General features: G+C 35.7%; 1 protein-coding gene across 2 annotated transcripts in view; it reads right to left on the bottom strand.

Moving 5' to 3' along the window:
* Nucleotides 1-17578, bottom strand: part of ACSS3 (acyl-CoA synthetase short chain family member 3) — a 162613-nt gene that overhangs the window by 50990 nt on the left and 94045 nt on the right. For both annotated transcript variants that reach the window (XM_043880529.1, XM_043880518.1), the window contains 2 exons: nucleotides 15077-15228; nucleotides 4619-4722 (listed from right to left, as the gene is read on the bottom strand). In XM_043880529.1, coding sequence (XP_043736464.1) covers nucleotides 4619-4722; nucleotides 15077-15228 — 256 coding nt within the window. The remainder of the gene's footprint in view (nucleotides 1-4618; nucleotides 4723-15076; nucleotides 15229-17578) is intronic.

The raw sequence follows: 17578 nt of genomic DNA, 5'->3' as shown, positions 1-17578 counted from the left end.
TTCATCTCTACCGGGGCATCACTTAAAACACTTTCAACAGAAGCTTTGTATCTTCTGATGGAAACCACAGAGATTTGTTCTGCCAGCAGGTGGAAAGAATCATGGATTCTTTTGATCTAAACCCTTCACCAAGTTGTCTCTTATAAAAGCTACTGTAGAATTCAAGTATTCTAACTTTGCAGTCAATACCTTTTAACTGACTGATAGCAAATGAAAGAATACAGTATTTCTACTGAATTAAATAACATAAGGAAGCAGGAGGCCCAACTTTTTTGTTACAATCATTTCTACACCAGTGCCATGCGTGGTCAGTCGCCTCAGTCACGTCTGATTCTTTGCCATGACCGAAGTGGCTGTTCACGCATGGCACAGGTTTGGAAGTGATTGTGCCGTATCTTACAGTAAATAGGGAGGAAGGACAGAAAGAAGGAAAGAAAAGGGGAAGAGAAGGGGAGGCAGGAAGGAAAGAAGGGGAAAAGGAAGGAGGAAACTTCAAAAAGGAATAAGGTCTACTATGTTTTGGGTTTTAGCAGTTAGTTGCTTACACTAGGTGATTCACTCATAAGGAAAACATTTCCTTCATAGTCATCTTAAGTCAGAAAAAAAAAAATTCTTGCTAGAGACACAATGCACTGCATTGAGAGTTCTTTCTTTGTGCCGTTTGATTACTCGAAAAGCTCATCTTAGGACTAAAAATGATCTACAACAGTACAGTGTTTTATCTAGTGATTGTACAACTGAGGATAATGAAGTTCTGGCTGTTCATATTTTTGTGCACACATTATCATATCTTAAGGGAACAATCATCAATTTTCTTAATTTCCCCTTCTCGGATTATGACTGCAATACCTCTGTTTCTCAAACTCCATGTGAAAAAACAAAGAAAAAAAGAAAAATTCAGTCGATAATCTAGATGCTTTCAATCATTTTATGGATAAATTACTGTGAAGATAAATGGGTAAATGGGTAAATGACAAGTCATCTATTACCCAGAATTATGAATCATGTAGATACAACTCTCCTATATAAACTAGGAAGACCAATTTCCTTCATGAAAGCACTTCATGTTTACATTATTACAATCCAAAACAAGGGTTTAATGCTCTACTGGTGTTGAACAGTGACAACTCTTTATTAAATGCCCCTACAAGGAGTTGATCTGTTCCTGGATTGTTTTTTACAGATTAGTTCGCAGATTTAGAATCTTAGGTGTTATTTAAATCAGACATCAGAGAGTGTTGATATTAACAGATCAAAAGAGTCACTAGAAATCTGTTGTTGCTAATAAAAATTTCTCTTGAGTAACAACAACAAAAAATGCTGCTGCTGCTGCTGAGATGCTCAGTCATGTCCAACTCTTTCCAACTGCACAGACTGTACCCCACCAGGCTCCTCTGTCCATGGACTTTGCCAGGCAACAATACTGGAGTGAGTTGCCATTTCCTTCTCCAGGGGACCTTCCCACCGCAGTGATGGAACCTGCATCCCTTACATCTCCTGCACTGGCGGGCAGATTCTTTACCACTAGCGCCACCTGGGAAGCCCAACAAAAACCATGTCGTAATATAAATGAACTGACTGCAGAACGCCTTCTCAGAACCCAAGTCACAGGAACTAATCAATTTTCACTCATACGTTTTAGTTACTTAACATATCCCTTATTAATTCCAAATTACACATCATGGTTTCTTAGCAGCTCATTTGTATACATATATTAATGTAATCAGAGAGCAAATTCATAAATTATGCATTGTATCTGAGGCTTGTAAAAGTGTATGATTGTATAAAATAATATCAATTTCTAAGTCAATAACAAGTAAGAAAAACCTTGTAGAAAATTTGAAATTTTAAATAAAGAAAAATATTCCTTTGGTGAAAGATTAACCTTCCTCCAAATGTTATCAGGTTTTTAATGACATACCTCTTGGAGAAACACACACCATCTATTTGATATGCAAAATATTAGGAAACTCATAAACGTGCTAGAAATATCACATCTTCTCTTCTTTCTGAGTTAATAATAACCCATAAAGTGTTTACCTTTTCTGCTAGTAATCTGATATCTTAAGAAGGGTGAACAGTTGCAAACATTAAACTTCAATATCATTTTTTGATTATTTACCACAACATATATCATTGAAAATAGTGAACTAATTCCTTTTATGCCAATGAATAAAGATTCTAACTAAATTTTCTGTTAATTGCAGACACCTGCACCACCTAGGATGAATTTTTTTTTTTTATGATGATCAAAACCACTAAACTAGCTAGTTATCTGAAAGCGAAAAGTGAAAGTGTAGGTTTCTTAGTCATGGCTGACTCTTTGCAACCCCATGGACTGTAGCCCACCACGCTCCTCTGTCCATGGAATTCTCCAGGCAAGAATACTGGAGTGGGCTGTCATTCCCTTCTTCAGAGGACCTTCCTGACCAAGAGATTGAACCCGGATCTTCTGCATTGCAGGCAGATTCTTTTTTTTTTTTTTTCCAAAATCAAAATATATAAGCCTTTATTCTAGGACCATTTCCAACTTGGTCTTTTTTTTTTTTAATTGGAGGCTAATGCAGGCAGATTCTTTACCTACCATCTAAGCTACCAGGGAAGCGCAGCTAGATACTTACCCACCTACATACCTATCCCTAATGTATGTATTTGTGAACTCAATAGGATACAGTATCAAATGCTGTCAAAATAAATGTGGTGGATGGAAAGAATCAGTTATTGTTAGTAGAAATTCACGATGTTTTCCACAGTAATGAGCAGCCATTCAAAGCTGATTAAGGTGACAGCACATGGACATAATGTGGTGATTAATTCCCTCTGAACGATACATTAAAGAAAAACCGCAAACTCACATGGAACTCAGTACTCACCAGAGACCTCTTATGCCTGTTTCTCAGGCTTCAGTGAGCTTTTCTGTAAGCCTGGATTCACTAACTGCATACATCTGCACAGGCTATTATGTGCAAACATCAACACGAAAAAGTAAAGGAATCATAATTTTATTTATGAATGCACTGGTTTCCTTCAGCAATCTTCAGCATAGTCACCTTTAATGGAGTCGGGGTGGGGGACAGAACTCTACTGTAGGTATTTGTATAAGGTCACTTGTATATTGGAAACAAATTTCATGTTGACCAGGAAAGGAAAACCATCATGGAAAGCAATCTTATAGGTAATTAAATATTCTCCTCATTATGCCCAGGAAAATAACTGTTGGAATTTTCCTGGTGCATAGGAGATGCATCAAGTCTATAGTCACTCTTCCATACAGAGCAGTAATTCCTCACTTGTTTTTATATGTATTTTACACAGAGCATTGCTTTCTCCACATTCAATCTTATCTTTTTTATTTCCCAAATAGTTACAAATCTGAATTTAGATAAGAAATTTCTCTTAGCAAATCGAATTAGACAGAATAGAACCTTTTTTTCTGATTTTCATCTTATTTAAAGAACGTGTATTCCTCTCTGATCATTCATTTTATATTCCAAATTACAAAGAATATAGAAAACACAATTTTTCCAAAAGAGCAACATCCAAGAAGGTAACAGAAAAAGTATAATTTATCAGAATCAAAGAGTTCTAAATATTAAACACTAAACTTCAGTTTTCGTCTCTCAGTCTTCTAGACTGAGTCATTTTAAAATGAGATCTAAGTTTTGCTAAGAAATTTTATTATTTTAATTCAAATTTGATGCCCTGCCTAAAATAATTCAGAAGATGTAAATTCTGAAAACACTCATATACAACTGTTGATCTAATTAGTTGAACTAAGTAGAATTGAACTGAAATATATCCATATGAAGGCTACAAGGCTCTCATAACTCACAGCTACTTTCAGTGAGCCAGATGGCAAAGCCAGCAAAATTGCTACCTTCGGTGACAGGGAAAACAAATTCCAGATGAACTACTTACTTGCACATATGTACACAATCATCCCTCAAAAGAAGTTACCAAAGTTTTATTCTATCCACTTAATATGACAAGTTGTTTCCCAAGGATCACTCAGTGGGAGGAAAATACAGAATAAATAAGTAAATAAATAAATTACACATATAATGATAAGTGTGTTGGAGAAAAATACATTTGTCTGTCGAGTGGTGAGCAGAAGATATTTGATCCTAATAAAGGACCAGAGAAGCACAGGGAATTCTGTCAAAGAAACAGTGCTTTAAAAAAGTACTCTTGGAGCAGTTATAGGAAAGCTAGGTTACAGGAAAGCAGAGAGAACAGAGATGAGTGATGATGATAATTTCAATAAGGGTAGATGACCGCGTGGCTGATGCAGCTCAAAGGCAATTGGAGTGCTGACGGTGGGATGAATGCAAAGGAAAATCTCAGATTTAGTGACTCACCAGATATATGAAACCAGGAGGCTGAGAAAGCAAAAGAGGTCTCCGGGCTTTATATCCAGGGTCAGGAGAATGATAGTATCAATGTAATTTAAGATGTTTTTTTAACAAAAAGATAATCAGATAACTGCTTACTTCTACCGAAGCCAGAACCGCCTGATTGATGTTTGTGCCTGATGGCCACAATTCAGAATTCCCTCCCATCCCTGCAGTGTTTCTCAGCATTTCTGCAATATTTATGTACATGTTTGGAAAATTCTCACCAGTTTGCCACCAGTGGTCTAGCACAGGTACTCTGAAGACCTTTTTGGACCATTCCAGCGTCTCCACGTCACATCGTTCTCCAGCCACAAATAGTGTTTTGAACCTGAATATTAGAGGGAGAGTGAATTCAAATTATTCCTTGAAAATAAACTGAAATAATTTCAGTTTTTGCCTTCTTTTAAGCACTGTAGAATCTAATCACATTAATTCTCAGAGGAAAACACCGTAGAATGGTTGTAGAATGCAGGCGTCATTTGTGTGGACCCAGTATGCCATGCAGCGCTAATTCACTTCACTCCTGTCTGCCTCTTTGCGACTCTATGGACAGTAGCCCACCAGGCTCCTCTGTCCATGGGATTCTCCAGGCAAGAATACTGGAGTGAGTTGCCATGCACTCCTTCCGGAGGATCTTTACAACCCAGGGATTGAACCCAGGTCTCTTAAAACTCCTGCATTGGCAGGTGGGCTCTTCATCACTAGGCCAGGCAGGAAGGCCCCAGTATAATTAAAGGCATATCACAGCACTGGAAATGCTTCAAAAGCAGAATTCACAGCTATAGCTTTTCAGTTTTGAGAAAAGCAACTGAGTTGATCCTTGTAATATATCTGTCATATTCATCTAATAATCAAAAAATGAAAAATCTTTTCCTCCTTGACATTACCTCTGCTAATTTTAGCTCCAAATTTGATTGCTGTATTCTATTTAAGTCTATGCACAAAAATATACTCTAGAGTATCAGCAAAGGCAACAAATGTGCTCATAGATATGATGCACTTGCTCCTTATCATGAGTTACTTCAATAAACATTACTCTGATTTCAACATATATTTCTCCTACTCCAAGGACATATATAGGAAAGGTAGGTGATTTTATTTTTTGGTTGTTTTTTTTTTGTAGGTGATTTTAAAAGAAATGGCATTGTGGCCTTCCAGGATAAAAAGGCTCTTATCAAAAGGAATAAATGATTACTAAGAGATGAACAATCCTTTGGAGGGAACACTATGCCACAGTGTAGAAAGGATGAAATAGAAAAAAACAGAATTGGGTTGACACCACTGGTGGTTCATTGAGAGAATGACTATTTTTTTCTTCCATTCTCAATGCTCCATGGTCTGTCTGTCAAAACAAAGAAGGTGTGTATGAAGAGCTAATTCACTATCGTTAAAATAAAAACATAAATAAATAAATACAAATCAAATGTAAAAACCTGCCTACCCATCCTGTACAATGTAGTATAGCCACAAAAGATTTATCATTCCCTTATTTTATAAAAGTCTCATGAAGATTCAAATATTCCCACACAGTGCTCCACAACTATGGAGCCTCTATGCTGCCTCTGCTACAAACATACATCTCATTCTATAATTTCTTGCCTCTTGTTTATTTCTCACAGCTCCTTAGGATCATTCATCTTTATGACATCAATATCAGTCAAAATATCTGAGATTTTTAGATATTTAAAATTTACGCAAACTACATATATATTTGCAATTCAAGCAAATATATTACCTAAAATTACCTAAAATTTAGGTAATCAAATATGTATTCATTTATAATTTGCTTGAAATTAAAATCTGGATTATCAATTATAACCTCATCAGACAGAAATGTTATAGCAGGATGAAATAAATAGTGACACATTAAGCTATTAAGGTAGGCTAAAATATAACAAATACTAAAGTTTTAAAGTTTAAATAAGGTTGATATATCTATGATTTTAGATGCTATATAAAAACAAGACAAAATAAGGATATAAATGCCATACTGTTGATAATCTTATGACTGAAAAATATGAACATATTTTAATTGTATCTTATTCAAACTATCAAAACATTTTTTAAAAAACTTTTGTGATTAAGTATATTATACGTTTCTAGGGTAAATGAGGGGAGATGGCAAGGGCACCCCACTCTAGTACTCTTGCCTGGAAAATCCCATGGACAGAGGAGCCTGGTAGGCTACAGTCCAAAGGGTTGCTAAGATTCGGACATGATTGAGCAACTTCACTTTCACTTTTCACTTTTATGCATTGGAGAAGGAAATGGCAACCCACTCCAGTGTTCTTGCCTGGAAAATCCCAGGGATGGGGTCGCACAGAGTCAGACACGACTGAAGTGACTTAGCAGCAGGGTAAATGAGGAGCAAGAAGCCATCTGGACAGCCAGTCCTGGGCCTTGTCACAAAGGAGCTTATAGAACTTTCTAAAGAATTTGGATTTCATCCTGAAGGTGGTGAGAGGCTAATTAAAGCCAATTAAGGCTTTTCAGCAGGAGAGTGGCACAGTGAGATTTTTGGTTTAGAAGACATCACTGGCAGGAGTGGGGAGGATAGAAGGAAGGTCAGGGCAGGAGCCCAGGGGCCCCGGGTTTGGGAGGCTATTCCCATCACAGAGAAGTGGTGAGACCTGAACCCAGGCAGCCCCAGGGGGAAAGATGGAGGTGCAGATTATCTGAGAGGCCTGAGCAACAGGACTTATCACCACTGACAACTCCTATTCCCTTGAAAAGCCTTTTAGAAATATTTGTATGTCATTGGAAGAAGAAAAACTAATACATAAACAAACGCCAAACCCAAACTTTTAAATACTGATCCTAAATCAAAGTAAAATTCAAGAAAACAGGATTAGAAGGAAAACACAGGTATCCATGACAAATCATAGACACAAAAAAGGCTGAATGAAAAGGTCTACTATTCACTGTTTTGGGGCTGCCTCACACCATACTAAACAGACACCTTTAATGACTGATCATGGATACTTGCTTCACAATTTAGATTAACTATACAGAATCATATTGCTGTTGTATAATATTACAGGAAATTTGAAGAACAGAAAGAACACATACAGGCATATGTACCTACTAGGATTTCTGTTGTATTTTTGCCATTTATGACTATAGGAGGTTTCAAGCATGGTTTTCTTACTAACCAACAGAGCAGTTATTTTTTTTTCCCACTGAAAGTGTAATCATATTCTAGAGCATATGGTACCTTTTCTACCTTCTTTCTTTGTAACAACACGTGTAACAGAATTTATTAGTCTCAAATTTTTCTTTAAGAGCAGAAGTAAATATCCAACTGTCTGAGGTCTGAAAAAGAATATGCATTTAGATAATTTGTAGTGAAATGTATAAAATGAATAGGTTCGGCTGCTTCTAATACTATAGGCAAAGAACAACAAAAAGGAAGTACTTTATGGACATCAGAGGCCACATTCCCATCATCTGTCAAGCCACAGATGGCTTCAAAAAGCTCTACAAGATCCAGATAGTCATGTGTTTAGCTTATATATGAAGCTCAGGAACTAGAATTTCAAGAGTATTTAGTAATGAAAATGTAATGTAAGATACAGTCATTTAATAATGTTATCACACAATACAAAATAATCTTTTGCTAATCAAGGGGCAACTAATGCCTTGATATTACCATCATTTTTTAACTTTTAATTAATTTTTTGGCTTTTTTTCCCCTAGCCAAGTAAACTTCAACTAACTTAATTGATTATAATAAAAAAATCATGCATAGCATTGATTTCTTATTTCATGATAAATTTCAGCCTTATGTATCTTTAAACTTATTATTTAATATTATGGTTTTATATTATAATTCTATTGTCTTTTTATCTTTTATTTATACATTATACATGATGGCAATCTTCATAATGGCACTAATAAGCAAAACAGAAAGGTATGATATTCAACAAACAATAGTAAAAGTGGTGTTTGCCTTCTCTGCAAGTCAGAAAAACCCCCTCCATTTTCATTAAAATCACCTGAGTATTTACCAAAAGCAAAGGTAAAATTTGGGGTTCACTGGTAATTTAGGGACTTCCTTGGTGGTTCAGATGGTAAAGAGTCTGCTTGCAACGCCGGAGACCTGGGTTCAATCCCTGGGTTGGAAGAATCCCCTGGAGAAGGGAATGGCAAGCTACTCCAGTATTTCTTGCCTAACATCAAATAGCATAGATGATCTCTTCTCCCTAAGTACACTAGAAACTATCTATCTACATTTGTGTTAAAATTCCTAAAACTGCCCCAAAGTTACTCTTTTTATCAATTACCAACTTCAAATTATATAATGAGTATAAACACATTATAAACAAAGGTAAAATTCAAGAATAAGACATAATTGACAGAACAATTTAAAATCTTTTAATAAATATTTAATCCAGTATTATTTAACTCCTAATTCCTCCAATAAACAAAACCATACTATGTAATTTTATATTTTTAAAACCAAATGATAACTTAGTATAAATCTATAATGGAAAGACAAATTATAATTTAAAGATAAACTCATGCCTAAGGGCAGGAGCTGTATTCTTATTTTTTAAAGGACATTTAGTCCTTTAGATTTGCAAAAAAGGAATATTAACATTTTCCAACAGTGAAATTTCTCATTAATGACCTTGCCACTATTTTATTAATATTACAAACAGATGAATCCCCATTTTAAAAATTCAAAAATATATTTTTATTTAAAAATTTATAAAAGTGAAAATTAGCCATTTTTTCACAGCTATGTGGACTCTCTGGAGAGTAAATTTACTCATATTAATTATATACATCCTGTCTCTGCACTGTACAATATGGTAGCTACTATCTCTGGCTATTTAAAATTTAATTTAAAGTTGAAAAAAAATTAAAAATATAAATTTCTTTACAGTAGTAACCCTTTGTCAAGAGTTCAGTAGTGACATGTTGCTTTACCATACTGTAGATATCAGTTTTACTGGATAGCGCTGCCCTAGATTGGTATAGAGTAATTCAATATATGAGAGATACTCTGATGATGGCAACACATGAAAAGATGAACCTACTTCCAAATGTGAAACACTAAAAGGATAAACAAAATGACAATATACAGTATCTAGAACAGAAAAATGGAGAGAGAGATGAATGGGAATGAGACCTATCCATCTTTCCTCATTTCTATATAAAATCGAACACAATTCAACACTCAAATGAAGTTGAAAATTAAGCAATAAGGGAAATAGTAAAATGGTACTGTTATTAAATTAATTTTATTCCAAAATACATAGGATGCTGTATCAGTTCAGTTTAGTTGCTCAGTTGTGTCCGACTCTTTGCAACCCCATGAACCACAGCACGCCAGGCCTCCCTGTCCATCACCAACTCCCGGAGTTTACTCAAACTCATGCCCATCAAGTCGGTGATGCCATCCAGCCATCTCATCCTCTGTCGTCCCCTTCTCCTCCTGCCCCCAATCCCTCCCAGCATCAGGGTCTTTTCCAATGAGTCAACTCTTCGCATGAGGTGGCCAAAGTATTGGAGTTTCACCTTTAGCATCAGTCCTTCCAATGAACTCCCAGGACTGATCTCCTTTAGAATGGACTGGTTGGATCTCCTTGCAGTCCAAGGGACTCTCAAGAATCTTCTCCAACACCACAGTTCAAAAGCATCAATTCTTCAGCACTCAGCTTTCTTTATAGTCCAACTCTCACATCGATACATGACCACTGGAAAAACCATAGCTTTGTCTAGACGGACATTTGTTGGCAAAGAAATGTCTCTGCTTTTTAATATATTGTCTAGGTTGGCCATAACTCTCCTTCCAAGGAGTAAGCATCTTTTAATTTCATGGCTGCAATCACCATCTGCAGTGATTTTGGAGCCCCCAAAAATAAAGTCTGACACTGTTTCCACTGTCTCCCCATCTATTTCCCATGAAGTGATGGGACTAGATGCCATGATCTTAGTTTTCCGAATGTTGAGCTTTAAGCCAACTTTTTCACTCTCCTCTTTCACTTTCATCAAGAGGCTCTTTAGTTCCTCTTCACTTTCTGCCATAAGGATGGTGTCATCTGCATATCTGAGGTGATTGATATTTCTCCCAGCAATCTTGATTCCAGCTTGTGTTTCATCCAGCCCAGCGTTTCTCATGATGTACTCTGCATATAAGTTAAATAAGCAGGGTGACAATATACAGCCTTGATGTACTCCTTTTCCTATTTGGAACCAGTCTGTTGTTCCATGTCCAGTTCTAACTGTTGCTTCCTGACCTGCATATAGTAATGGATAAAAAGCCAAAACCAAATTATGGTGAAGAATTTTTGGTAATAAAGTATAAGCAGAAGAAAACTAAAATGAATATTTCTTTCAAGGTCCATAAGCTACCAAAGAAGAGAAAACTACTCTTCACTTGTGTCAACATAGGTTAAATAAAATGTATTATTTCAGTAATACCTCATCAACTTCTAGTTCACACAACAGAACATCACTATTTTCACATCAATGTCCCAATGGTTATCTCCATCTTTTTCCTTCATTCTATTTTCTTCTGTTTCTCCCCACTAGGAAATTCAAATAACCCTTTGAAAAAAACTCTCCACCATTTTATTACTGTTATTTTGGCTTCTGTTCAAATAGAACTGATTCTTCCCTCCAAGTCTCTTAACTGTTCTTTCAGATTTTTTATGTCATCTCTCTGTTTTGCATTCTGAGTAATTTCCTCAGTAATATCCTATAATTTTAATAGAATCTTTCATTGTGTCCATATATTTATTTATTTAGTTTACACTATCCACTGTACCTTTTTATTGTTTTATATCCAAGTTTAATAATTTTACATAAAAGTAATTAGTTTATGATTGATTATCCTCAAAATACTTATTTTCAAGTTTGATTTGACTATATTACAAAAATAAGGTCAATTGGAATAAATCCATGTTCTGTTGATTTAATTAGAGTTCTTCATGTATTTGGAATTTTATTTCCCACAATCTTTTCAAGATAGAAGTTCTTTGTTGTTATTTATATATCTCTCTCTCTTTCCTATGCTCACCTTCTCTGTTCAATAGGTTGGTGACATCTAATGCCATAATGATGGTTTAGAATTATCACAGTGATGCTTGGGATATCACAGATCCTATTCCAGGATAACAGATGGGCAGTTTGGTTCAGTCTCTGATTGCTGGGCTGACCTTTGTCTCATTCAGACCCCTAGACCAACGTCTGCTGTAAGTCACAGTCCCAGAAAACAATGACAGTCATTATTATCAGCCGCCTTTCCTGAGTGGCATGTTAACACCCCAGCCCATCCTCAAGCCCATCCTCAATCACTGAGCAAACTCTGACTCCATCGGGAGTACAAGGCAACACTGAGTCCCTGTTACTCTGCCAACACTTGCCTGTACACCGAGCAAGCCTCTGGCTTCAGCCACCCTTACCATTTTGCCACTCTAATCCATTTCTAGTCCACAGAAATGGTTATTTTTCAGCTCAGCGCTGATGCTCTGCTTCTTCTTTTTCGTATTAACTCATTGCTATGTAATTGGAAAAGAAAGGCTACATCAAAGTATGAGGTACTGCGCTATCTTGAATGGAAATCCCAGCACAGGTTATTTTTCTAACTTTACTAAAATTGAACTAGAAGATCATGGGGGGAAATAAAAATCACTATAATGTATGAAAAAGAGCAGTGAATTAGAAGGCACATGATAATAATAGCTAAGATAGTCTATGTTAACAGTTCCAAGTGCTCTGCATGGATTATGTACCTTCTATTTTCATTATATTCTTGCACTAATTCACACACACACACACAAATAACAGAGAGATTACATAACTTTCTGAAGGTCACATAGTCAGTAAATGGTAGATTTGAACCCAGGGAGTCTAACTCCATAGTCAGAATCCAAATTACCATACAGTACTGCCTAGCCCAGCTTTTGCCCTATAGTAGCTCTGTAATCCTGGGAATGTTATTCTACCTCTTTGGGGCAAAGTTTTCTCTACTGTGAAATGAAATGATTTCACTAGATAATGTCTTACCTATTTTTCCAATTTCTAGTTGTCTGATAAAATAACTTACAGTTCTGGTTAGTTACCTATTTCAGAGTACCCTCTTAAATTTAGGGGAACATCTTTAAATTTATTTTAAAACAACCTTTGATGAGCTATGTAACATTTAAAAAGAAAATACCATCACAAAACATTCTGTAAAAGAAGAGAGAAGCAAACTGCAAATCAATCACGAGGCTGCAATTATAATATCTAGGAAATGTCCACTCAGTAAGTCAGCATGAAATTGTCTTGAACATGAATATAACTTAAAGGTATAGTTGTATGAGAAGACTTGGGTTCTGGTTTTCATTCTGCCTCTAATCCAAACCTAACTTTTTTTGAACCTCAGTTGCCTATAGTAAGATAGTTGGATTTTGGAGGTCTCTTCTAACATTCTCTTAGTCCACAAGTCAGAATCTATCAAAGTAGGTCAGTGAAGGTACTATTCATACAGACTATAAATATATGAAAAGGAAAAGCTATATTTATCCCATGAATGACAAAAATCCCTAGGTCAGGTTAGTTTCCTAACTTACTTTTTATAGGAAATGTTATTTTCATGGTATTTAGTAAGGAGTGTAGGCTCTAGTTAGATCACCTGAGTTAGTTTCTTCCTAAGAAGTCACTGAACTTCTGGCCCTAAACTCACTTACCTATAAGATGAGAATAATCACAATTCCTACTTATTGTGATAACCAGTGAGACAACAAGCTTTGGCTGCTTATGCCTAGCACATAGTAGGTGATCAGCAAGTGTTTGCATTTATTAATAGTAGTCATTTGAATAATTGAGGCTGTTGTAGAGTCTGCATTCCTAAATAGATACTTAAAACATAGGTTCACAATTTATCATCATGAATAACTTAAATGCCTAAAGACAAAGGGGCATGATAGGGGGAGTTTATTGCAATTTCTCTTACATTAAAATCTCACGGACTAAAATCTCATACTCTATGTCTATATCTATTCATTCTAAAGAGTTGGTATTTTGGTATTGAAATTCATTCAATACCAAATGAATACCTATTAAATCTGGCATTTAATAGGTATTCATTTATTGGTGACTTAATAGGTATTCATTTGGTATTTATTTGACGCTTTATACTTGAGGAAAATTAGAAATGGCTTCTTGCCTTTGTAGTAAAGGATATCATCTGAAACCCACGTAACAAATGGGGAAAGATGATGTAGCAAACAACAGACTTTAGAGCTTGATCGTCACATACCTCCATGCCCTGTAATCAGAATGCATTTGTCAGAAAAGGGACAGTGCAAGAACAAGGTCACTATTTCCTCAAAACCCCTGGAGTTGTGTCAAGACATGGAGACTATACACAGCCTCAGATGTTTTTACCAAAATCTATGTTTCTCTTCTTTTACCAAAATGGAGAAAGCTAAATCACAATGTAGTAAATAAAGTGAACGGAAATACAATATAAGATTATTTTATGAACACATTGTACACTCATCTTAAGAACATTTTATGTAAATCCAGATCCTTTTTTTTCCCCCAAAAAGAAACAAATGGACCAAATCACTGACCCTGCCCAAACTGAAATATTCTTGCTTACATCTGCAATTGTTGTATGGTATCTGTTCTAACCCCTTCTTTAGGCCAAAGCAGCATAAAATTCATAACATCTGGCATTTAATTTAAAAATTTCAAACTGACTTAATTTAAAACCACTTTTGACCTGAAGAAACTACAAAATCCTTTTAGTTTATGATAGCAGTGACCTATCTCAGAAAAGTTCAATGAGAACTGATGCTGGAAACTGCCTTGAAGACACAAATTGCTATAATTATCTCTGAATGTACATATCATTAAACTAAAATGAATGGCAATAAACCAGCACAAAAGTATCTAAACTATTCTGAGCACATTATTACAAAACAACAGGAAAATAATTTCCTTCACTCTTTCAACATAGGTAATTTGGACTATAATTTGCACACTTTATGTTTATAAGTAAAATCAAGTATTTTCCCTCTATTCAGAGTATTAGTTTATTTTCAAAAGGTAGATATTATATATATATATATATATACACACACACACACATATATTTCTATATATGTATATGTGCATGCTAAGTCACTTCACTCTGTCTGACTTTTTGTTACCCTATGGACTGTAGCCTGCCAGGCTCCTCTGTGCATGGGATTCTCCAGGCAAGAATACTGGAGTGAGTTGCCATGAACTCCTCCAGGAGATCTTCCTGACCCTGGGATCAAACCTGGGTCTCTTATGTTTCCTGCATTGACAGGTGGGTTCTTTACTACCAGAGAGAATGGGGCTTCCCAGGTGGCGCTAGTGGTAAAGAACTAGATTACAAACACACATACATATACATATATGTATAAATCACAGATAGCCTTCTGCTTTAAGGAAAATATAAGCAGAGTGATTTTAAAAAGAGAACTATTGTGAGAAAATTTGAACAGAAATAAACAGGATATGGTATTAAAAAATATTTGCAGTATAGCTAGATTTCCACCTCTTTCCAAAATACACTTAGAACAGCCATTCTTAACATTCAGAACCTTTGACTTTTTCCATAACGGTACTGCCGTGCTAGAAAAAATATACAGTGTTGAGTTATTCACTGTGATTGCAGTTTTTAATGTAATTTGCCCTGCGCATCCCAAGTTCACCTTGTCAGAGAGTACTGCTTCCCCAAGGCTGCCCCAGGGTCTTGCTGACGGATCGCTCTAATTGCAGTCGGCGCCGTGAACAAGGCAGCCACTCCATGCTCCGCGAGCACTCGGAAATAGGCGCCAGCGTCTGGGGTTCCCACGGGCTTCCCCTACAAGAGAGTCATTCAGAACGTCACCGGGTGAAATGTCTCCTGCTTCATCGACTGTTCAATACTTACACATTTAACATAGCAATACTGATAAAATGGGGTTCTCAACGTATCTTAGTTTTAATATGTTCCCATGTTCTATCATAAATAAACAAAATGCCCAGGCATCAGACAAGCGATTTGCTCCAATACGGTATCCTAAAGCTTTTCAAATTGCAACTTTTCCTTTCTTAAGTTTTGAAACATAAAGGGCTAGAAATACACACACACATATATATACATATAATTCAAATCAATAATAGCAGTCTTCTATTTTCCAAGCAATTAAATACATTGTTTTGTCTGGCAGACTAAATGAGAAATGTGGTTGCTATGCATTTCTAACATTACGCATTTTTCATGATCTTCATTAAAAATGACAATAGCAAGTCTCAAAATATATGAGAAGACAGAAAAACCTGGAATCACAGTGATTTCTCAGCATTGACCTTTTTCAATTAAATGTCTTGCTTCAAGAAAACCAATTTCTAAGAATTAAAAAAAATCTAATAAGATATCTCAAAATGTAGGTTTTCCACAGCCTCAAAATGACATTATGCATGTTCAACAGATAATCCACTCACAAAAATTTAACAATCTCCATGGACTATGCAATTCAAAAAGACACAAAGTATTTTTAACTGAAAATGAGCATGACATAAATAAATCAGTAATTCTGTAAAAAATCAAAGTATCCCATAAAAATCTATGTTGGCCCAACTATATTCCCTCATTTCTCAATCCATTCTCATCACTGGTACTTCTTCCTTTGTTTCTGAAGTCAGGTCCTGGAATGTTTATATGTATATGTGTCTATTTCACAGTCAAATCCTTTTGGAAGTGGTTGAGATAAACTGGCTCCCTATTTTGGACCATTTCTTGAAAACTGGAGCGTATGAGCATCCTCTGGACCTTATATCCTGGAAGACACACCTGGGAAATACTGAACTATGGTAAGCAAAGAAAAGAAGAGAAAAAGAAAGAAGGAGGAGGGAGGAAGGAAGGAAAGAATTTGCTAGAAGCCAACTTAGAGGTCTCCCCAAACAACTAATAAAGGAGTGGATGATGATATGAGGCCAACCATAGCCGTTTAATAATTTTAATTCACTATTGCGTACTGCGATTCATGAGGTCGCAAAGAGTCGGACACGACTGAGTGACTGAACTGAACTGAACTGAACTGATCCATTTCTAATTGGATCTCTCCTAGGGTACTATTTAGTTTTTACATATTTTTTAAAGTTACTCTCAATATTCTTTAATATAGTTATATTTTTCCTGTTTTTAATTACCTCTTTATTATATTCTGTTACTTCTCCTTTTGCTCTTTAAATACCAAAGAAGATACTTCTTGCAATTAGAAATTCATTTTCATTATCACAACTACCCTGAAAACCTGATTTTAATTTATTTTCACTACCATCCCACACAGGTCAACACACTGGCGTAGTATAAAAAGCCGCCAGATACATTCAGGCAACTCATGTATGTAATTTAACTTATACATTTTGAAGGCATGAGCATATCAGCACCAACTTTATTATTTCTATCCAAGGGAGGTGAACATTTGACTTTTATTTCTTCAGTCTGTCTTAGGCAATGATCACCAGGGGAGGCAGACTGCAACCTTGGAAACGTCACTTCACCCCCATATAAGTGATTTTTCAACTGACCTTACACAATTGACTTGCCCTGTCAATGCTGCCATTTTCTTGTCTGCTAAATAAGAATAAATCACTTTTCCAATAAGTCTTTGATAAGCTAAAAGCCCTGAGATAATATTTTAAAGTGGTTTGACCTCTACTGAAGAAGGTGATTTTATAGCCAATTTGAGTTGAATTCCACTACAGTGCCAGCATCACGAGACAATGATAACATACTCACTGAAGAAGGATACTAGTCATAAAGAAAAAGCTACACCACAATGACTACCTACACACAAGACACCATGTGTTGTCTTTTACAGCACCTTCAAATTAATTATATCTAAGGATAATGAAACAATAGTTTATTAGAAACAATAGTTACAAACTGTACCATATTTTTATAGATAATAAATTCTTACCCTGCATCAAACAAAATTCCATCAATATTATATTTCTTAAGCATAAAAAATGATGATAACATGTCATTACAATTAGGATACTAATGGAAGTGATGAATAAAATCTCACACTTTTTTGTTAGTTGAACTACGAAAGGTTCAGTTGTCTTGCATTAGATTGTCTATTCCTCAGAAGAACATGAGGCAATGAGTGATATTTTTTTATTACGGAATTCAAGTTCAGTTCAGCCGCTCAGTCATGTCCAAC

This window comes from Cervus elaphus, chromosome 3, assembly GCF_910594005.1.
Source record: "Cervus elaphus chromosome 3, mCerEla1.1, whole genome shotgun sequence".
NCBI lineage: Eukaryota > Metazoa > Chordata > Mammalia > Artiodactyla > Cervidae > Cervus > Cervus elaphus.
The sequence above is the reverse complement of the archived record's forward strand: the minus strand, read 5'-3'. Positions and strand labels throughout refer to the sequence as shown.